The following is a 21729-nucleotide window of genomic DNA, read 5'->3' on the forward strand; positions in this document are numbered from 1 at the left end:
ATGATTGAGATAGCCAAAACAATGCGGGTGATGCTGACTGAGAGGGTGAAGTCTCTATACACTAGCGGCTATGCCCGAGCTGATTCCCATGCTCCGGGATGACGTCCAGCAAGCTTTGGCCGAGAGCAACGGCGTCTTCACGAGCGGTGCCATGCAGAACATGAAGAAGCTGGACAGCTTCCTCAAGGAGACTATGAGATACTACGCACTTGGTCCCAGTAAGTCTACAGTCGAAGCTAATTAACTACTTCAACAACTGACCATCTGTGCAGCATCATTCCAACGCAAGGTCCTGAAGACCTTTACTCTATCGAACGGCCAGGTCATTCCCGCTGGATCCGTAGTCGAATTGCCCGTGATCGGTATCAACAATGACGACGAAATCTTCCCCGACTCCGAGAAGTTTGACCCCTTGAGATTTTACAAGCTGCGGCAAGCCAAAACGGAACAGGAGACCGGCTCAAAACAGGCCGAGGTTGTGGCAAATGCCCAGTTCGTTAGCGTAGGGCAGACCAGTTTGACCTTTGGATACGGTCGTCACGCATGCCCGGGTCGCTTCTTCGCTGTGAACGAGATCAAGATGATCATGGCGACGACTCTGGCTAACTACGACATCAAGAACCTGGGAGATAGCAAGGAGCGATACAAGAACTTGGAATTCGGCGCAATAGTAAGTGAATCAGAATTCATCGTGGAGAGGGTCAGCCCGCTAACAGTTCTCTAGACTCAACCGGACCCCGACAGGAAGGTTTTGCTGAGAAAGCTTTAGTGAGCATGAAGGAAGTTGATGATAGTCAATGATGTTTTACAGCAGTTTAAGGTAGCATATGTGCACCGCGCAACATGGTAATTGAAGAATTTGAGAGTTGAAACAATCAATGCAGACCGGCTACTCGGATTACTGGATATCACAGTAAGGACATAATAGACTTATAAAATTGTCTTAGTGCATTCTTGGTAGATAGTGTGAGATCAATATTGCTGTCTATCCCTTTACTCCAGGGCACTAAAATGTACCTTTCTTACAAAATCCCAAACCTGAGATGTGATGTAATCCTACATGTTTCATGAGTCTATCCAGGCTTGTTCGCCAAAGAACAAAGGAAAATGAAGCCAATCAAGGGGCCAAAAACAAAAGAAAAAGACTCCAGTCAAGTGACCGGATCATAAGCCCAATCTCTCCAATTCTCTTCGCTCGGCTTTCTTGTTCCCGCTGGTGCTACTGGAAGCTCTGCCCTTGTCTCTCGAGTCTCTTCGACGCCACCCTGTTGACTTCCTTCACCTACGAAACCCCTGATTACCGGCGGCTCCTTGATAAGGCTCGTAGCGTGGGTCTTGGTATTGTTGTTGTTGGGGCTTCGGGTACTGCCCGCTTTCCATCAGGTATCCCTCGTTGAGCACCTCTGAGCTGGAGACTTGCTTCAAGCCAGTAGCCTGGTTGTTGATAACACGACTTGGGTGGAACCAGTTGAAGGCCATAGCTGTGATGCCCATCAACGTCGCATCGAAGATGTAGATGTACATCTCCTTGGCTTGCAGCTCGCTGTCCTTGCCTCCCACGTATTCGGCAACTCGGAAAAGCGAACGAACCATGATGAGTAAACTGGTGCCGTAAAGAACAAAGAGAAGACCCTTCCATGGAGTTTGAACCGTATGAGACTTTGGTGTCGGGTTGCGGGAGAGGCGAAGGTGGAAGACTAGGGTGACGACGATGAAGAAACCGAAGAAGAGGATCTGGATGCAGAGACCGCCAACGATGATGTTCTCGCCCAGCTTCACGTTATCGCTATTCTTGGCAGTCGCCAACATACCACCACCTCCAGACTGAGCGAAAAATGACAGCACATCTCCTAGCACGAAGACCTTGGTCAACCAATTGGGTCTGATCAAAGAGTATTCTCCGGCGTCGAGAAGGTTAATCAAGCGACCGAGAACCATGTAGATTGACGCGGCGAATAAAGCGGGGCCGAGGAGGAGAAGAATCGACTGGATGATGTAGGGGTTCTTGGTGTAATCGGGTGCTTCGCCCGCGGACATGGCTCGGCCAGCATATCCAACTGCTTCAACTAGGCAAATGTCAGTCGAGTCGTGCTTGAGGACGGGGATGAGGTTGGACTATGACAACTTACATATGCACCCAATAACAAAGGGAATGAAATACCACGTCTTGCGTCGACATAATTGCCAGATGTGTAGCATACAAGAAACCCCAAAGACGATAATGAAGACGGTTGCCGCTACCATAGAAGGCTCATAGTGGTAGAAAACGAAGCCGGTGGAGGCACCTTCGGTCGTGGTGCTGTTGTCCGCCATCGTGAAGTAAATGTCTCCTTGGCGCAATTAGGTAATGACTCTGGCCTGAATTGAGTTTGGGCGGGCCGAAAATTTTAGCTTTGGTCGCTGGGAAAAAAGAAGCTTCAATCTAAAGATCGTTTTCCGTTCTTGTAAAGATGGAGGGTGGGCGATTTGTGAGCTTGTTGATTGTGTTCTACCGTCATCCATTATCGGTCCAAAGACCTCGATATAAGTAAGACTTTACGTTCATCTTCGAATTCTCCCCCTTTACCCCTTTGTGTTTGCATACGAGTGTTGCTGCGATGCAAAACAGCCTCGACACGAAGAAAACCCCCCTGGCGCTAGGCAGACTGAGCCTTTGAGGGATGGTGTTTGCAGATTTTCAGATTGTACGCGGAGTATTAGTAGGGCTGAGCCACCTTGATCAAGCACTTTGCGGTACTCTCCGTACGCGTATGACCCAAATCTAGCCATTGGCCAGAGGACGAAGCCATAAAGCCCGGGAGACGGTACCTAATCCGGCGAGATGCACAAAGTCTTTGCGGCAGTGGGGAGAGGTCCAAGTTTAGAATTCTAGACTAGCGACGGTTCTAGCGACTCGCGAGGGACGATCTATCCGCGGATTCTGTGTTGGTCGTATACGCGTATTCGTCACCATGGATGCGAGACAATGCGACAACCCGCGGGTCGACAGTGAACCAATGAGATGTTTAAGGTTGTGCCCACTTACGTTGACTGATAATTAAGCATTGACTGGCGCCCCCATCGCGGATCGCGACAACGCCCACACCCATGAAATTTTTATGGCCCTCATCCGACGGGAACTTGCCGAGTCCGCGGCTCCTTAAAACTGCATATACCCAAAAGAGCTCTAAAGTCTTCACAAACACGGTCTCTTTACGTGGATTCGCAGTTCGGCGCATTGTGGCGCGGCTCAAACTACCGGCCCTACGAATCCCAGTCCCCTTAGCACTTCCGTTCGGCTTTACCCTACGGGCAACCCGAGTCAGGTACGAGATATGCGACTATGGCTATTAACTATATTCCGTAGACTACGGAGGGGTGATGTGGCGGCGTATGATGTAAGTAGTAGGCGGTAGCTGAATATTTTGATAAATTGGGTTGACTGCCTGGCTGATTTCCTCAAGACCCCTCCCTGGCTACTGATTTCACCGTTAGGAATTGACTTTTCTTGTGATCGTCTTGGAAACACATTGTGCTCTTGCCCCTTTTGCTTTTTGATTGATTTGGCGATTCTTCAACATTTTCCATTTCGATACCCATTTTCGTTTCTCTACGCCGACGAGGTCTACTACACGGCGGTAACTTCACCCTCTTCAACCAGAGCCTCAACCCTTGACCTACTTCGAGAGTACAAAATGTCGAAGCGAAACACCATTAGGATGATAGAGGATGATCCCGTTCCTCAAGACTACCTTCCATCCTACGAGTCGGCGATCAACGAGGGACTCCAGCAACATAGCGAAAGCGTCGGAAGTAGGAATCCCAGCCGACCCAATCTAATAATCCCTTTGAACACATCCTAACCAAAGGAAATCACTACAGCGGACGGTAGAATCAACGTAAACCTCGATTCGCGGCTGGCGACAACCCTTGCCCGCTTTGTTCCCGACTTCAAAGACCCAGCCCAACTCGCACAGGCAGCAGCCGCCGAGGGTCCCCCGCCAGAGTACTTCGAAGCAGCAGAGCGCTTCGCCGAGAAGAAGACCTTCCCCGTCAAACTCAACATCGTCATCCAAGTCGTAGGAAGTCGTGGCGATGTCCAACCCTTCATCGCACTCGGAAACGAGCTCCAGACGTACGGCCACAGAGTACGCCTCGCAACACACGACGTCTTTGATGAATTTGTTCGCAAATCCGGCCTCGAATTCTATCCCATCGGCGGTGATCCTTCCGAACTGATGGCCTATATGGTCAAGAATCCAGGTCTGATCCCGAGCTTGAAGAGTTTGAAGGGCGGCGATATTCAGAAGAAACGGAAGATGGTCAAGGAAATGCTAGAAGGATGCTGGAGGTCTTGTATCGAGCCTGATACACAGACTGGGACACCGTTTGTGGCTGATGCAATCATTGCCAATCCGCCAAGTTTTGCACACGTTCACTGCGCCCAAGCCCTTGGCGTCCCGCTACACCTCATGTTTACCATGCCTTGGAGTAGCACGAGAGCCTTCCCTCACCCTCTGGCAAATCTCAAGTTTGGAGACAAGGGAGTTGTTGACCAGATGACGGCAAACTTTGTGTCCTACAGCATCGTTGAGTGGTTGACATGGCAAGGGTAAGCAGTTGTTCCGGCTATCTATGGTCTCTTGTGCTGATGATTGTTACAGACTCGGAGACGTAATCAACGACTGGAGGAGGACGATCGATCTTGAAGAAGTGCCGTTTTCCGAAGGCCCGGTTCTCGCAGAGTCGCAGAAGATTCCATTCACCTACTGCTGGTCTCCATCACTCGTACCAAAGCCCATTGACTGGCCTGCCTACATCGGTAAGATTCGTACATTGCGCAAGACTAGGCGCGGAACTGGGACTAATCCACAACACAGATGTTTGCGGCTTCTTCTTCCGTGAACCCCCTCAGTACGAGCCGCCAACGGAGCTCGCAAACTTCCTCAAGAATGGACCGACTCCCATCTACATCGGCTTCGGCAGTATCGTCATCGACAACCCCGACGAAATGACAAAGATCCTCGTTGAAGCTGTCCGCGCAACGGGCGCTCGGGCAATCATATCAAAAGGCTGGAGTAACTTGGGAGGCATCGATGCGGATGACATCCTGTTTCTGGGAGACTGCCCGCACGAGTGGCTGTTTGCCAATGTTGCAGCAGTGTTCCATCACGGCGGCGCCGGGACTACAGCTTGTGGTCTCTTGAACGGCAGACCAACCACAATCGTCCCCTTCTTTGGAGAGTGAGTATTACCCGACGGTGGTCTGAAAGATTCTATCCAGGTCGAAACTGACAACTATCAGTCAACCATTCTGGGGAGACATGGTTGCGATCGCAGGCGCCGGGCCAAAGCCCATTCCACACAAGCAGCTCAACGCCCAGAACTTAGCCGATGCGATTCGATTCTGCCTAACACCGGAAGCCGCGACTGCAGCTGGCGAACTTTCAGCCAAGATGAAGACGGAGAATGGTGTGGCCACAGCAGCAAAGTCGTTCCACGCAAACTTACCTCTCGAATTGCTTAGGTGCGATGTTTTCCCCAACCAGCCGGCAGTATGGGAGTTCAAGAGAGGGAAGAAGCAAGTCAGACTATCGAAGCAAGCTGCGGGGATTCTTCTTGACCATCTCAAGATTGGCCAGAAGAACATGTCACTGTGAGTGCCAACAGCAGTGGACGTTATTACTCCTCGCTTAGTGTATACTAATGGCAACCCCAACTTCTAGACACGAGACGAAAACATATATCATCGAGAACCGCCGTTGGGATCCTGTCACAGGCACCGTTTCCTCCCTGATGGGAGTCGGATACGGAATGGTCAAGGGCGCCACCGACATCGTTGTCAAGCCCGTCCAAGTCTATAATCAACGATCCAAACTTAAGGCCGCAGAGATGGAGGACATTGAGAGAAGAAGCGCCAGAAGTGTGTCTAGTCTAGACGTGCAGACACCGCCCCGATCGCCGAGTCTCGCGCCCCCGCAATCCGACGCTCTCGATCGGCCCCGAAGCGCAGGTCGAGGCTGCGGAAGCACAACGGGTGCGGTCTTCAAGGCGTCGGCTTCCGGTGTTGGCACATTCTTCAAGTCTTACGGCAAGTTCTATCTTGACGTGCCGCTGGCTGTCACGGAAGGTCTCCGCGAGGCGCCCAAGCTCTACGGCGAGAAGGTTGAGGCTCGCGCTCCCATTACCGATTGGAAGTCTGGCGCCATGGTCGGTGGGAAGAACTTTGTGACCGGAATCGGAGGTGGTTTCGCCGACTTGTTTTACCAGCCGTACAAGGGCGGACGTGATGGAGGTGCCGCGGGTGCAGCGTTGGGCGTCGGGAAGGGCGTCATGAACATGGCGACGAAGACAGCATCAGGTATGTATTCGAAGGTATCCTATCCTGCTTGTCGACTCAAAGTGCTAACCTTTGGTGAAACAGCCACTCTCGGGATTGTCGCGTACCCCGGCCAGGGTATCTACCAGAGCATCCGAACAGCAGTCAAGTCCAAAACTCGACAGAGTATTGCTGCTGCCAGACGAGCCGAGGGTGAATACCTCGCCCGCAACATTCAGGTTGATATTCATCAGACACTACAGAGGTTCGATGAGCTTTGCCGGGCTAGCGAGAAGGAGAAAAAGGGCAAGGAACGTGAGGGGGGCAACTTTTTTGATTTTGGACGGAAGGGAAAGGACAAAGATACCCATGCAACATTTTAGAGAATATAGACTGGCTCATGATTTCGGGCGCATTGGTTTTCAAGTGCTGAGACTGGGATTTGACAGGCATTAAGTGGTCTATTCAAGGCCGGCTGACCGGGTATCAAACTTTGCCAGCATTGTAGCTACCATCTAGTATTTAGATTACATGTAAGAAAGGTATACGCGCACATTATTCTAGAGTCCTTCTTGTCCGGGATCTTTATCCCACACTTTCAAACTTTACCTCTCTCCCTCCATCATCTGATTAATCAATGGTCTTGATCATCTCCGAGCCATAAACCTCATCTTCATAGGGTGTGCCGGTGAAGACGCTGGTTCGGCTGGTGCCGCTGGTGCCTCCGCTGGAGGGTTGATTGGTGTGAACCCAATGGGAGGGATCTGATGACCAGGGGGGGCAGCCCCAGCGGGAGGCGCCACGTGGGCTGGAGGAGCAACTGCCGGGGCTTCGTGAACGAGAGGGGCAGCGGCAGGCGTATGGACCGGGGCAGCCTCTGCGGGGGGTGTGTGTACTGGCATAGCCTCGGTAGGAGGCGTATGAACGGGCATCACCTCGGCTGGCGGCGCTTGATGAACTGGCGGGGTTACCGGGGCAGGGTGCATGACCGGTGGAGGGGTATGGACCGGAGGAGCCAAGGTGTGGGCCGGCTGGGGTGCTTCATGAACCGGTGGTGCTACTGGTGCCGCCGAGGGATGCACTGCCGGAGGTGGGGAGGGTTGATGGCCCAAGACTGGCGCTGCGATTGTTGTTGCGCAGTGGCTGACCGTCTGGGTGACGTGAACCGTTTGATGGATGACTTGGGGAGGTTGCGTTACGTGTACAGTCTGCGGAGGCTGAGGAACATGAACCGTCTCTTTGATGATGTGAGGAGGCTGCGTAACGTGTACCGTCTCCTTGATGACGTGGGGAGGTAAAGTGACATGAACCGTTTCCTTGACCACCTGCGGAGGAAGGGTAACGTGTACCGTCTCCTTGACCACCTGAGGCGGCAAGGTTTGGTGGATTACCTGAGGAGGCAAGGTAACATGTACTGTCTCCTTGACTGGAGGCAAAGTGACGTGTATGGTTTCTTTGACGATTTGAGGCGGCAGAGGCGGCAGGGTCTCCTTGATTATCTGTGGAGGCTGCGTGACGTGAACTGTCTCCTTGACAACCTGAGGAGGCTGTGTGATATGTACGGTCTCCTTGACTACTTGAGGAGGCAAGGTGACATGAACTGTCTCCCGGACAGGTGGTAGGGTAACATGAACGGTTTCTTTGACAATCTGAGGAGGCAAAGTCTCCTTGATTATTTGAGGAGGAAGAGTCTCCCTGATGATTTGAGGAGGTTGAGTGATGTGTACCGTCTCCTTGATAACTTGCGGGGGCTGAGTGACATGAATTGTTTGCGGGGGAAGGGTGACGTGGACCGTCTCTTTCACTACCTGCGGAGGCTGAGTGACGTGAATCGTCTGAGGAGGCAGAGGTAAAGTAACGTGTACCGTCTCCTTGATAACCTGGGGAGGCTGGGTGACGTGTATCGTCTCCTTAATGACTTGAGGAGGTTGAGTGACGTGAATGGTCTCTTTGATTACCTGAGGAGGCTGAGTGACATGAACTGTCTGAGGGGGAAGGGTAACGTGGACCGTCTCCTTCACAATTTGAGGAGGCTGCGTGATGTGAACGGTCTCCTTGACCACCTGGGGAGGAAGTGTGTGGACCTCCTTCTTCGTTTCTGTGATATGTATTGTCTCCTTCACCACCTGCGGGGGCTGAGTGACGTGTACGGTCTGTTTTATCGTCGTCGGGACATGAACCGTCACGTGTACGGGTATTTTTTCGTGGACAGTCTCGATCTGGTGTATTGTCGTCGGAACAGGAACGTGGACTGTTTTCACTTCTCCTGGCAGCGTGACGTGTACCGTCTTGTGAACTGTTGTAGGAACATGAACGGTCTCGTGGACGGTGTGCACAATCGTCTCAGTCTTGGGCGGCTCGCATTGCTGCTGGGCTGGAGGCGCTGCCGGAGGGTTGGCGGCTGCCAGAGTCGACAGCGCGAGCCATGAGAGGACTCCGTATCGTGTGAGCATCGTGTCTTCGTCGAGTGGTAAGGACTGATGGAATAGGACTTGAGATGATTGTCGTTATTGAGTAAAGAAAGAAAGACACAAGAAGGAATAAAGGAACGTTATGAGGTCTGAACGGAGTCGAGATACCGGTCTCTGGATGAAATGAATCGAAGTAAACAAACTGTAGCCAAGTGATGAAATCACAAGATGGCTACCAAGAAACGAATGAAGACGGGCGCGCGGGTGAATGGAAGAGGTGGTGACAGTCCTGCTAATCACTGCAGACCAAGACAGGAAGGGGGAAAAGTCATTATATCAGGAGGGGTCTGGTTCATCGTCGCCTTGGCTGATGAACATGGCCCGCCGCCCGCAGTATCCGGTGCACGGAATCTCGGATGCACGGGTTGTTGTGATGGCATGTCTTTCTGGATCTAGGTCAGGTCTGGGCATGGGAGTGTTGGAGCTTGGTGTGAAGGAGGCGCGCGAGGTATCGTCATTCGTGGAGTGCTTTGACGAGGGCCCTAGGCGGATGTGTTAGAGACGACGCGGTGCTAGATGGTGTCCATGGTGATGTTGGAGTCAACCTGACAGCGGTGAGCTTGTAAGTCGAGATCGGGTACAAGTCGGACTAACAAGTCAGCTGCATATGTCTTATCATCCAAGATGGGATCAAATGTCGCGCTGCCATCTGAAGAGTGATGGAACGGATCCGCAAGAAGGGATGAAAAACTAGGGACGCTCTGTTTTAGGTTTGCGGCTCCCGCAGGGGAGTATAGCCAGGGCTGAACCTAACGAGCAAGTGATGTCGAAGAGCATCCGGGCACAGGCAGTCGTGAGGCTTGGCCCGGATGCACGGGAGGCTTGGTATGCTTGGGACGACAGGGGATAGCTTTTCTCGACTTTGTCGACCCCTTAAGATCAGAAGGTCTTGCCCGGAATCATGTGCTGCCGTTGGTGGGCACGATATCTCCAAGTCTCTCTCATGGCTGAGCTGGAAAGATGAAACTCAGTATCGTCGTATCATTGTGGCTCTGCAAATGGCTTCTAAGGCAGTAGCTGTTGCGATCACTGAACCGTCACGATGTTCATTTTTCCCAAGAGAAACGCGGTGCCAAAGTGGCGTTGGCCAAGATGCTTAGTGTTCATGCCATGATGGAAACATGAACGACCAGGTAGCGAAAGTTGATGAAATCCGTGGTTCGCCGCACAACGTCCTTTCTTCTTTGCTTTCATCATGACAGTGAAGTCCCGTATCGCATGAAGCCATACGGGAATGTTTTCTTCTCCACAGACATCCACCCCCACGAACGGAACCTGACACACGTTAGCAGCCACTGGACTCTGCTGCTACCCTCAGGCTTTCCGAGGACGAGACGAACGTGGGTGGTGGCGTTCAGGGATGATCGGGAAGCATGGCCCACTGCATTACAACGCTGGGGGAAACTCACCAAGCTTGCGAGTCCCAAGCTCCTAGTGCGTGTGAAGGGCTAGTTGAAGTCTCCAGGTTAGGCGATGCGAAACCCCCGCCAAGATTAAGCCCCTGTGAGAGCCACAGTGGAAGATCGCGGGCTGACATAAAAAATTGGGCTGTGCGAAACAAAATCAGGTGAGATTCCACTTGGAAGCCTGGCTGTTGGACCCAACCAGGGCAACAGGATGATGCGTTGGGATGGTTCCGAAGTTTCGAAAGACTGACAAGGGGAGGTTGTCGTGCTAGTTAGCAGGCCAGAGAGGTTAGGTTGGAGAAATTGGAGGTGACAGAGGCATAGTTTGAGTTAAGCATTAAGGTTATTTTGTTAGTGACCTCATATGGGGCCCGTCCGCCCCCCTTGAACGGGATCCCAGCCGCTGGTCGGCTTCGAGGTGACCCGGACCCCTTTCGAAGGCAACGCAGGGGTCGAGTCTATGGGATACGGGTCTCTTCGCGCGGTATTACGCTATCGTTGGCATATGGAAATCAGTGAATACGACGGTGCTTGCGTCTGCTGAATGCAATGTTCATTTTATCATTAAAACCTGGTGAGTTCTCCGTTATCTTACAAAATAAGTCTACTCCTACGCTTCAGATGTACGAGTCAGACGCCAGCAAGAATGGAGAGAGCTGCCATAACGGTTAGGTTGATTGCAACTATGGATTGTCTATCCGTATTTCAGCGAGGCCATTCCCGGGCATGTCCCTGAAGACGCGGGCCAAGAAGTTGTTGGATACTAATTATGCCCCTCATGCGCAACCTCGGACAATGTCAGTGCCTTTTCCCATTAACAAGACCTTGCATTATTGTGACTATTCACTCTAGGGAAGTGAATAAGTATAAATCGCTCCATGGGAGCTCGATGCATCGCATAAACCCGATTCTCTTGAGCTGGAGGAAGGCTAGCATAGAGAGTCCTCAACACTGGTACGAAAACAACATGATTAACAACCCGTGCCTGTTCTGCGAGAGTATTAACCTTGAGTGATCGCACAGTCCCATCGCAGCATCGTTAGTAATTTAACTCCATGCTGCAGTGCCTTGTCCCGAAGAAAGTCCCAGGCCGCTTACAAGTTCCCCCAGACAATCACTGTGAAGACAGTAAAACCAGAAAGAAAAATGACATCAAGCTCAACAGTGCCACAGGCAACCTCATGTTTTCCAAGGTTTTAGGGTTTTTATAACTGGCTCGGCTTCTGGCCTCCGCTCTCCAAATGTCACAACCCGGAGAAGTGCCTGGCTAAATGGCGGGGTCGATGGTCCCGGAATCCGTTTCCCATTGTGGTAGACCGGGTTTCGGTGTTATCGAATATCAACCAGTACTTGGAATACGAATCTTTTTGCGCATAAGTGCCGGGTTGTCTTTGGTCCCGTTGAAGACCGGTGTCAGTGCGGGTTGTCAAGATGGCAGCTTACTTGCAATGCTCTGATTCCTCACATAATCAACCCCGCTTTGACTCTAGGTCGTTGACAACTTATCCAAAGTTACTTCATTTGATCATCCATCTGATCTTCACTGCTGCACTCAGCTTGAATCACGATTAATCAACATGCAATATGCCTCGATCCTCGGTTGACATAATGGCTGTCTTCGACGGGCCTACTAGCCTTGAAGCCGGATGCCCTCATTCGAATAAAAACGTCATTCGGACCACTGCGCAGAAAAGATTCGCATTGCTGTAAACTCGCTCTTCATTCTGCTACAATAAACCGAATCATATAAAATGGCCGACCTGAGATCCGCCGTCTACGTCGCACCGCCGATTCCCAGCATAGTCCCTGGCTCGAACGCGACCGCAACATGGTCTCCGATCTCATGCACCCTCATCTACTCGGCAAACGAAGCTGTCTTGGTAGACACGCCGATTACCATCAAGCAGACAGAGGAGCTCATCGCCTGGATTGAGAACATTGCACCAAAACGCAAGCTCTCATACATCTACATCACCCACGGCCACGGAGATCACTGGTTCGGTGTACCTCTCCTGCTGAAGCGTTTCCCCGAAGCCGTCCCCGTCGCCACGGCGGGCACCATCAAACACATGGAGCAGCAGACTGAAGATGGAGTCTTCAACTCAATGTGGGAGGCCCGCTTTCCAGACCAGATCTACCGCCCCTTCACTCTTGCGCAGCCTCTATCCTCAAAGAGCGGTGGAAGCTTCAAGCTTGAAAATCGGTGGGAGTTCAAAGCCATTGAGTGCGGTCATACCGACACCTACGACTCAACTATTCTTTGGGTCCCCGACCTTAGACTCGCCGTCTGCGGTGACGTAGTCTATGGCCAGTGCCACCAGATGTTGATGGAAGCCAACACGAAAGCCAAGCGCGAGGAATGGATCAGGGCAATTGAGATTGTTGAGGCGCTTGACCCTGCTTATGTGGTGGCCGGTCACAAGATGGCGGGTGAGACTGATGGAATCTGGCACCTTGCTGCGACCAAGAAGTACATACAGGATTTTGGAAAGATACTCGAAAGGAACCCCAAGACTGAGAAGGGCCTATTTATGGAGATCTTGAAGTTGTATCCCGAGAGATTTAACCCGGGAGCCGCGCGTTTGAGTGCCATGGGTGCCTTCCAGGCTGCAAGAGAGTCACGTATTTAGGATGAGAAGCGCGACGAAATGAGATCAGTACCAGTATAATAATGACTGCTATTGACACGACTTGTGTCAAAATATGCCAACTCGGCTCATTTAGAGTGAACATGCATCTCTATGTCACCGCAACAATAGTACCTATATGCGAAAGGACGATGGCGGCCTATTGGATAGTTCGATGATTGATATGCCTTTGACAACAAGTATTCTAGTCTATTTACCGACGTACAAGCGACAATCATTACACTGTTGACGCATGTTTGCAACTATTGGAAATCTCGAGCGCATCATCAGTAAGTCCGCAAGATCTGCTGCTCGTGACTGCGGATTTGTGATCCAGCTATTATCACCGTCACGAACCTCGGTGCTCATGAATACTGTTTGGCTTGACGATCGACGACAAGCGGAATAATGACACCTGAAATGCGGGGTTCGCATTGCGGGAGCACATCGGTGTGACGTTTCAAAACACCATCTCCTGATCGATGCTGGTTCGGAAGCCATGATTACTGATATATATCGTCCCAGCAGATGCGGCATGCACGGATCCCGTTCCGGAACGGTATTCCACATCGGCTGGGAAGAACGAAAGCCGGCCGGCGCCTCTCGAGTCTGCATATTGAGAAGACTATATCTATTGCTCAAAGACGGAGTAGTACGTGTACATGTAGTGGTGGGTCTTCGCTAAGCATATACACTTGTGCCATCCAAATCATCTTAAGCACTATAGAAATCAAATCGATAACAACCACTCAATATGCCTAAATGGGTCTTCAACTGCAATGCCGGCGTCTTCACCGCTGCTGAGAAGAAACAAATCGCTGAGGGCATGACCAAGCTCTACACCAGCGTCGGTCTACCCGCATTCTACTGCCACACGCACTTCATCGAACTCGCCCCCGAAAATATGTATGCCGGCGGCGAGACACCTAAAGCCCTGACAACCGTCTCCATCTACCACATTGCGCGTGGCTTCGATACCCCGCAGGTCGAGGCATTCTTCTTCAAGGCTCTGGATGATATACTGAGGCCCATCTTGAAGCCAAAGGGCATTGAGTGGGAGTCTGGGATATATGAGGCGAGGAGGGAGTTGTGGAGGATCAATGGGCTTGTGCCACCTGAGACGGGATCGGAGATGGAGAAGAAGTGGGCCAAAGAGAATCGGGTTACAGATGAGGAGGATTTGTTCAAGGTTCAGAAACTTTCTAGACTGTGATCTATGAGATTGGCGCCTTGTATCAGGCCCAGGCAAAAGTACTAGGTACTGCCGGGAATTGGAGCTCAATTCTTAACATTTACTCATCAAAGCCTTGAACTTGTCTCTTCCTTCATGACTATCATCTCTCGAGCTGAGGGCTCAATTGCTTCATACACATTATCGTTACTAAAACTTGCACGCGGCCCATCAAAGAAGCAAGCAACTCTTAAGCTGTGGTAGTTGGGTCAGACCCAGGAGGCGCAGCTCCAGCACCTTGTCCAAGCACAATGGAGAAGACCACTGGCGTGTTCGGTAGAATCTCGGTCGTTGCGATGGAGACGAGATTCGAGCTCGTTATGGTGGGTTGTGTGGTTGTGATACTGGCAACCGTTGTGGTGCTTGGTGTCTGAGGGTCTGAGGAGCTCGCTGGTGAGGCTAGTGAACTTGACGCAGAGCCGGAAGGCGTAACAGAAGGGGAGGACGATGCAGGAAATGAAAGCGCCGGTGAGGTAGTTGAAGCACCCGCTGGCGAGCTTGACGAGGAGCTGAGTGTGGAAAAGGCTGGCGAGGAAGTTGGCGAAGACGTCGAGCTTAGTGAATTGGGCAAAACCGTAGACAAGGAGGTCAACAATGAGGGGGATGATAAGGAAGGCGGGGCGGACGAGGAGAAGCTTGATGTCATCGTGGACCGGGAGCTTAGAATGGCTGTCGTGGGCGAGCTTAATGATGAGACCGACGGGGAGATCAGCGGAGAGCTTGATGCACTTGAACTAGAGATGATAGTAGTTGTTGACGGCGGCAGCGATATGGACAGAATGCTCGTCAAGGTGGTTGAAGGCAAGGTGATGACCGGGGTGGAGCTAGACGGCAGTACCGGGGGCAAAGTCACAGGTGTGCTTGTTACGCTCGTGCTTGGACTAGGTTCCGGGGTGAAGGTGGTTGAAGCAATCCTGGATGTGTTTGTGAAGGGGAACGGAGCCGTAAGAGACGTTGACGTTGAAGAGGTTGAAGACCTTGTCGAACTACTTGATGAGCTTGTAGAACTTGAGGAGCTTGTGGTCGAAGAAGCTGACGTTGATGGAACCGCAAAGCTAGAGCTTGAGCTGCCAACGCTGCTGGAGCTGCTGGAGCTGCTTTCAAAGCTTGAGCTTGTCGTACTGCTGGACGAGGATGAGGGCGAAGTTGTCGAGGTTGAAGTGCTAGATGGACTAGTGCTACTTGAACTACTACTGCTCGTTGCCGACGATGTAGGAGAGGGAGTAAAGGTTGAACTTGACGAGGAGGTTGACGAGTTTGAGGTGCTTGAAGATCTCGAAGAACTGGAAGATGTCGCGGAACTGCTTGAGCTTGAACTAGATGTAGTTGAAGAGATCGTCGAGTTGGAATATGTACTTGTCCTGGAGCTGCTAGGGCTTGATGAAGGTGATGAGGTAATCAAAGAAGTAGAAGACGAGCCTGCGCTAGTTGAAGTCGTCGAGGAGCGCGTAGATGTTGATGATGAAGAGGCGGAGGAGGAGGAGGAGGAGGAACTTGTTGTAGAGGATCTACTAGACGAAGTGGAGGAGCTCGTGGACAAGCTACTCGATGACAAAGTCGTACTGGTGATCGTTGATGACCTACTGGAGGACGTTGAGGTACTGGACGTTGTACTAGTGGTCGAATTTCCACTTGACGACAGCGACGACGAGAAACTGGAAGAGGAGCCGGAGGAGGTGGTGCTGGTCGTTGTGCTTGAGCTCGACGATGAACTTGAAGTAGTAGAGGTCGAGGACGAACTCGAAGATGAAGCCCCGAGAGCCCTCACTCCAAACACCTCGTAAACGACGCTTCCAGTACTCGGACCGCCACAAGAGTATCCAGTCTCGAAGTAACAAGCTGTCGTGCACAGATTATCATCGGGTCCAGTGGAAAAGATGGGATTGATATCCTGAGAAGAACTCGGGCTCGGAGGTGAACAATAACACTGTTGGTAATTGCCTATCAGAGCAAAGTTTGAGCCGAAAGAGCTACAGCTCTGCTGACACTGTGTGGCGTTGCCAATCGCGTAGATGTAGTTTGTTCCGACAGTACCAAAGTTGCTAATGGCACCGCACCCTCTGTAGCTGTATCGGAAGCGAGGTGCTCTATGTTGGAGGGTGTTAGTTGGTCCGGCACTTGTGGTGGTAGACGTCGAAGTCCGTGAAGAGGACGTTGTGGTTGTTGAAGTAGTCGTAGACCTTGTGGAGCTGCTGCTGGTCGTTGTGGTGGTCGTGGTTCTTGTCGAGGATGTTGACGTTGATGTTCTCGACGTGCTGGTGGAGGTTGATGATGTGGTGGTAGACTGGTAAGCAAATTGGCGAACCCCGTAGACATTATAGATGACATCGCTGCCATAGTTTCCTCCACAAGCGTAGGGATTGTTATTGACGCAAGCAACGTTGCAAAGAGCGGCGTTGGGGTTTGGCACCGATGCGAGTATAGGACTCGGTGAATTGTTCGGGTTGCCAGGGTCCGAACACCAGCACTGCTGATTCGCATCGTTTCCTACAGCGGCGAACGCAGAACCGAAGGAGTCACAATCATTTTGGCAGTCTTGGACGTTTCCATACGAGTAAGAATAGTAATTGTAAAAAATTGCGTTGAAGTTTGTGATCTTGCCACAGGCGCTGTAAGCATAGCTGTACGCTGTTGGTGCTTGTGCTACTGCGTGAACCAAGGGGGTTAGGAGTCCCAGGCCCGTGGCCAGGATCTTGATCTTGAACTGGGCCATGGGCATTCTGGGGGAACGTCGTAGAGATAGGGCAGCGTTCCACCGTTGCTGCTCAATCGGCTTTACAAAGCCTGATGACTAGAATAGCCCGAGTTGGAGGGCCATAAATAGCAGGGAAGATGAGAGAGACCCGAGGGGTTGAAAAAGTCCTGGGCGTGAACGACGACAGGAGGCCGCAGGATCTGGCGAGGTATTTGATCGGGCCGTAGCATCTCGCAAAATATCACGTGGATTCATCAGTTGGCTCAGCTCCTTCGTATCATCAGCAATTATGAAATTGAATTGAGTCCCTCGAATTAGGTTCGGTTCTTGGCATGGGACTACATACCAACAAGACGCGTCTAGCACATTATCCGACATCGACGCTTCTCGTCCTTGGGGCCCGACTAAAGGGCCGACGATCGAGGTTCACAGAGAACGAGGCACGGAGAGAAGACAAAAAGAGAAATGATGATCACGGCGAATTAAGATTGCGGGAAAGGTCCTGATCTTGAACAGTTGAGACGTTAATTCTAATCCAGGTTCCAGTTCGTGTCTCGATCAGACCTTGGACCCTGGATCCTAGGCAATCCGGCCGAGCACAAGTTCTTTCTTGGACCAATTTGGCAAGGAGGCAAGCAAACTTGCGTTCCAAACCGCTTCAGCCCTGAATAGCTCGCTCCATTTTCAAGATGCCTGCCCTTGAACTTCATCCCAAGTGAGTTAATACGGTGGGTCCTCTCGGACTCTTTGCTCCCCATGCCTGATGCTTGAAGCTAAATGTTGACAAAACCCCAGCTCGTATTTCCAGGATAAGGTAGCCTCTACCCGCACGTCGGTACTTGGTGAAAGCTGAGTGCCAACGAACCGGGTAGCAGGGTCGGGTGTAACATGAACCGTCCAGACCGTGTAACCTGCTCACATTCCAGCAGTTGAATCCACGTGAGCCCACGCATAGCAATCCCCCACGCCACCATTCCCCGTGCTCCCCTCCCTTGGCGCGGTGCGGACCGGACCTGACACGCCAGGAACCTCAACGACGCCTCCAGGGCTCCTTGAGAGGTAAATTGAACCATGAAATCTCGCGCTCAGCTAGCCACTTGTGCAACGGCGAAAGCTTGATCGATGTGGGAAGCAACAGCCGCGCAAACCCAACGTCACTGATGGTAAACGGCTGAGAATCGCTGCTTAGATCGTCAAGAGGATGCGATAACTTTATTGATGCAACTATCCCTTATCCTCAAGTAGACAGGGCCAAGCAGGCATCGACAGCTTGCCCGACTCTGCCCTGTTTCTGGTGTACCACGTCCGAAATAATCTCCCTGTCAAGATCGGGGAACATCCCTTGCAGGGTCTCGACAACGTTATTGTGCTCTACCCTGCTCAAACGCTGAGCTTCAGCAACTTCAGCGCTTGCCTGCCTCGCTGCAGCTTCTTCCGCTGACAAGTGGTGGCGGGAAGACGGCGGCCGCCCATCGGGTGATATTTCGGCGCTTGGTCTAGGGGATAGTCGCTCGGAGGATTCTCGCGGCCTCGACGTCGGTCTTGATGCGTTACTAGGCACAGGCGGCGCAGGAGACGGCTCATCCGAAAACATGCGGCCAATTGTGCTGAGAGGCTTCTGAATAGAACGGAGAAGTCCCGTAATGGGAGCTTGGTCGTCTGAATCTTTTCCGCCTTCGTTTGATGACGTCGACCGACGGGGTGTGGACGACTCTCCCATGATGTCTAGGGAAGGCCTTGTCGAAGATTCTCCGGTCTGGTACCCGGTTGATGACTTCTCTGAGAAGACGGGTTCCTGAGCAACAGCGGGCGAGTCAAGGCGGTGTTTTTCGGCGATCGCAGATACCGCTGCTTCGACGTTTGTTTCAAACTCTTCGTCGGTAATGGTTAAGGTTGTCCTGTCCATATTCTCGATAAACTGAATTGCACCCATCTATGTAACGTCAGCGTTATGTAGCGTAGCTACGGTCACAATGAGACCTACCAGCGATGAAAGGTAGTATCCGGCTTCACCACCCAGCTTCTCCTGGTTTCGGAACCGTAATATGTACTGAACGTTTGACACCAAATGTTCTGGGTTGGCTTGAAGGACAACATAGATGAGGAGGGGCATGAACGAGTCGGCTGAAGAGTCCGACTTTGAGTGTTTGAGCAGGCCTATCATAGGTTAATCCCCAAAGCAGCGACATGAAGAAGAATGGCGACATACCGAAGATGACTTTGCAACAGTTCAGTACACAAATAATCTTGTCTCGCGGCGCTCGGTATGACTTAATCTTGAGGATTTCTTTGCACAGTCAGCGACCAGAGCGATGTTGAGATTGGGCGACTGGGTACCTTGCTGGGCGAGCTTCAGAAATCGCTTGCCACTATCACCGGCTGGCGGTATGTCAAGGTGCTCCTCCCGAAGCCACGCATAAATATTGATCTTCTGTGTCAAGATATCGTCTCGTTCCACGTCCTCTTGGTGTTGGCCACGCCGGCCAGGCCCCATCGGTCGCTCCCCGCCTCGTCTTTTCGGCTTCGCTCCAGGTATAGGCTGTGGGGGAGGGATCGCCGGTGAAAACGTTTGTGTGTAGAGCCTGTTCATGACCAGCTTCTCCATTCCTTCACGAGCATTGTCGAACTCTGCGTCGGAGACGTCTCGCCACACTTCACACTGCGCCATCTTGTTGGCAATGAAGGCGAGGAAGTCGCTAATGATTTTGACTTGCTCGTGTACCATCCACTGCCGCTTTCCAAACTCTGACAGAAATGACTTGAGGTATCTGGCGACTGGGTCCGCCTTCTTATTTCGTAGTTGTTCTAGGAATCGATGGAAGTCGAATGGCAGCGCCGGCTCTGGCTCGGGTTCAGGGGGTGGCGGCCGATGTACGGGCATGCCAGGAGACATCTGAGAGTCGATGCTCATCTGCCGATCATCGTGGGACCGCGCTGGTGTCGCCGGTGGCCCGTCTTTTGGAGGCACTGGCGGGCCTTGGTCGTCGGGTGCTCTTTCTTTGGAGAACATGCTAGCTGGGGAGGCCGATTGTATCCTGAGGCCTTGGAGCTCCTGCACCTGGTGAGATAGTGACGGTACCAGTGGCTCGAGGCTGGACTTCCGGGGTGGGTGCTGTATGCCTGGGCTACCTAACATAGGTGAAGCAATCTCCAGCCTTGGGCTCATGACTTCTTCCGCTCCAGGACCCCCACCGTCGCCAGTGAACTGCTCCATGATACTCTGGATTTCGGACCGCGAACCATTCTCTTGCTCATCTTCGCTCGCATATCTGCGCTCGTCATAGCCAGCATCAGATCGTGTAGGGGATGCAGAGGTAGGCCGGCGTTTGGCATTTGAGGGGGTTCGAGAGGGAGGCTGGGATGTCCGCGGAGTTGGGGGTGTTGGGTCGACATATGTCGTGGACTCGATAGCAAGAAACTGTGTGGCAGTCTCGGCAGGGAGAGGGCTCGTGGGCTTCAAAGTCGCTATCGACGAAGTCATCGGTTCCGGAATGGTCACTGGAGCAGGTTTGGACACAGTCTTGGGCGGATTCTTCGAAGATTTATCGCCCACGTTTGTGTCATCTTCCTTGGTGGTCGTCGTGACCGGGACGTCTTCGCCAAAGTAGATCAGATCGTCGGTCGCTTGTTTTTTACCTGCTGCTATCGCTGACAGCACGGGCTGTTCGTCTTCGACATGGTTGTCAAGCTTGAGGAGCTCCGTTTCAGCCTTGGACCCCGCGGTCTCGGCGCTCGTCACCGGAGCGGCGGCAGTATCATTTTGGGGGTCGCCAGAGAGGCCGGAGGAGTGATCTGTGGGATCTGTAGAAGACATACACCACAAATCTTGTAGAGTAGGTTTGTTCGTTTTTGGTGAGCTCTAGTCAAGCCGAGTAGCGGGGTTCGGCGTCGGGTTGGGAGAGACGAGGCTCGAGCACAGCAAAAGGCGGAGGGAGGAATAGTCGCTGACATGCAGATGTGGCGGTCAAATTAGTCGAGCTGTGAGCGCCGGGGCTCGGTATAGGATGGGAGAAAAGATCGAGGATCAGCAGATCAAAGACCCTGGCTGCAGATGGGAGGTGTTGGGAGGTTATCAGTAGGAGGTGTGTTGCTGAGCTATCACGGGAATGGGATCAGCAGTCCAAGGTAGCAGTGGGTTGGCCGTGTAACGGCGGAGAGAAGGCTGAGAATGTTGGTGTGCAACGGTAGAGATCCCCACAATTCGTGGGGTGTGGCGGGCCTGGAACTGCACGCTGCAACGAGTGACTGACAGCAGCAAAGAGGGAGGGCGGGCGGGCGAGTTTTGGCCAGAGTTTTGCCGGAGATCCAGGGTCCCCAGGTGCAGAAGGTCCGACCGACGTCACTCAGACAGGCCCCTTCCTTCCTTCCTTACTTCCCTTTCCTCAAAATGGGGATATCGGAGGACACATTCTACCGCTCCGACCACCACACGTGACTCTCACGCCATGCCGCACCGGAGCCGAGCGGTGACCCTCGCCGCCTTGGACCGTTCGGATCCGGTTTGCCCCACTTCACGCCGTCAAGCCCCCGCTGTCGTTCCTGACTTGTTCTTCCGTCCCGGCGCACGGAGCCCCCCGCCTCTCAGGACTGTTCTGTCTCATCTTCCCCTGACATTGACAGGGAGTCAACCTTACCTGCTAGACCTCAACCTCGGCTCATAAAGAATGCATCGCCGCTGTCGACTCATTGATGCACCATAAGAGCTGAAGCGCCCATGAATCCAGGAGAAATTCTGCTCTCTCCTCCCATTTATGACAAGAATCAATCAACCAAACTGTCGGATCGGCGCAAGGGAGCATGTCTCAAAACCTCTCGCAGGTCTTTCTTATTCGGGGTGCTTTGACGGATGGATTTCACATCTTTTTCATTTTGTTTAATCTCCATTCCTCTGCGATTGCGCCGTTGATTGACCCACGGCGGAGCAGACAGACGTTTTTGACATCTTCTTGCTTTTTGCTCACCGTCCGGTCGGAATCCCTTCAATGAACCAGAACACCGCAT

The 21729-nt window shown here is 52.3% G+C and overlaps 8 protein-coding genes across 8 annotated transcripts; 4 read left to right on the top strand and 4 right to left on the bottom strand.

Annotated features, from left to right (window-relative positions):
* Nucleotides 1–70: 70 nt before the first annotated feature.
* N0V96_002762 (uncharacterized protein) lies at nt 71–724 on the top strand (the record flags this gene model as incomplete). Its single annotated transcript, XM_053187188.2, has 2 exons — nt 71–218; nt 273–724. 2 exons carry the CDS (start codon nt 71–73, stop codon nt 722–724), a joined length of 600 nt encoding a protein of 199 aa, XP_053054692.2.
* A 554-nt stretch (nt 725–1278) lies between these two features.
* Nucleotides 1279–2313, bottom strand: N0V96_002763 (uncharacterized protein; the record flags this gene model as incomplete). The annotated part of the gene is made up of 2 exons (XM_053187187.1): nt 1279–2115; nt 2242–2313. 2 exons carry the CDS (start codon nt 2311–2313, stop codon nt 1279–1281), a joined length of 909 nt encoding a protein of 302 aa, XP_053054691.1.
* A 1361-nt stretch (nt 2314–3674) lies between these two features.
* N0V96_002764 (uncharacterized protein) lies at nt 3675–6681 on the top strand (the record flags this gene model as incomplete). The annotated part of the gene is made up of 7 exons (XM_053187186.2): nt 3675–3792; nt 3862–4591; nt 4644–4801; nt 4860–5223; nt 5285–5635; nt 5706–6340; nt 6404–6681. 7 exons carry the CDS (start codon nt 3675–3677, stop codon nt 6679–6681), a joined length of 2634 nt encoding a protein of 877 aa, XP_053054690.2.
* Nucleotides 6682–6945: 264 nt separating this feature from the next.
* Nucleotides 6946–8751, bottom strand: N0V96_002765 (uncharacterized protein; the record flags this gene model as incomplete). The annotated part of the gene is made up of 1 exon (XM_053187185.1): nt 6946–8751. The coding sequence occupies one exon, from the start codon at nt 8749–8751 to the stop codon at nt 6946–6948; it is 1806 nt and encodes a 601-aa protein (XP_053054689.1).
* A 3175-nt stretch (nt 8752–11926) lies between these two features.
* Nucleotides 11927–12805, top strand: N0V96_002766 (uncharacterized protein; the record flags this gene model as incomplete). Its single annotated transcript, XM_053187184.1, has 1 exon — nt 11927–12805. The coding sequence occupies one exon, from the start codon at nt 11927–11929 to the stop codon at nt 12803–12805; it is 879 nt and encodes a 292-aa protein (XP_053054688.1).
* Nucleotides 12806–13556: 751 nt separating this feature from the next.
* Nucleotides 13557–15817, top strand: N0V96_002767 (uncharacterized protein; the record flags this gene model as incomplete). The annotated part of the gene is made up of 2 exons (XM_065756614.1): nt 13557–13991; nt 14417–15817. 2 exons carry the CDS (start codon nt 13557–13559, stop codon nt 15815–15817), a joined length of 1836 nt encoding a protein of 611 aa, XP_065614983.1.
* A 318-nt stretch (nt 15818–16135) lies between these two features.
* On the bottom strand, nt 16136–16752 carry N0V96_002768 (uncharacterized protein; the record flags this gene model as incomplete). Its single annotated transcript, XM_065756615.1, has 2 exons — nt 16136–16317; nt 16554–16752. 2 exons carry the CDS (start codon nt 16750–16752, stop codon nt 16136–16138), a joined length of 381 nt encoding a protein of 126 aa, XP_065614984.1.
* Nucleotides 16753–17965: 1213 nt separating this feature from the next.
* N0V96_002769 (uncharacterized protein) lies at nt 17966–20542 on the bottom strand (the record flags this gene model as incomplete). The annotated part of the gene is made up of 4 exons (XM_065756616.1): nt 17966–18661; nt 18713–18885; nt 18938–19015; nt 19066–20542. 4 exons carry the CDS (start codon nt 20540–20542, stop codon nt 17966–17968), a joined length of 2424 nt encoding a protein of 807 aa, XP_065614985.1.
* Nucleotides 20543–21729: the final 1187 nt, after the last annotated feature.

The sequence above is a fragment of the Colletotrichum fioriniae genome, assembly GCF_027942845.1.
Source record: "Colletotrichum fioriniae strain IMI 355084 chromosome Unknown scaffold_2, whole genome shotgun sequence".
Lineage (NCBI taxonomy): Eukaryota > Fungi > Ascomycota > Sordariomycetes > Glomerellales > Glomerellaceae > Colletotrichum > Colletotrichum fioriniae.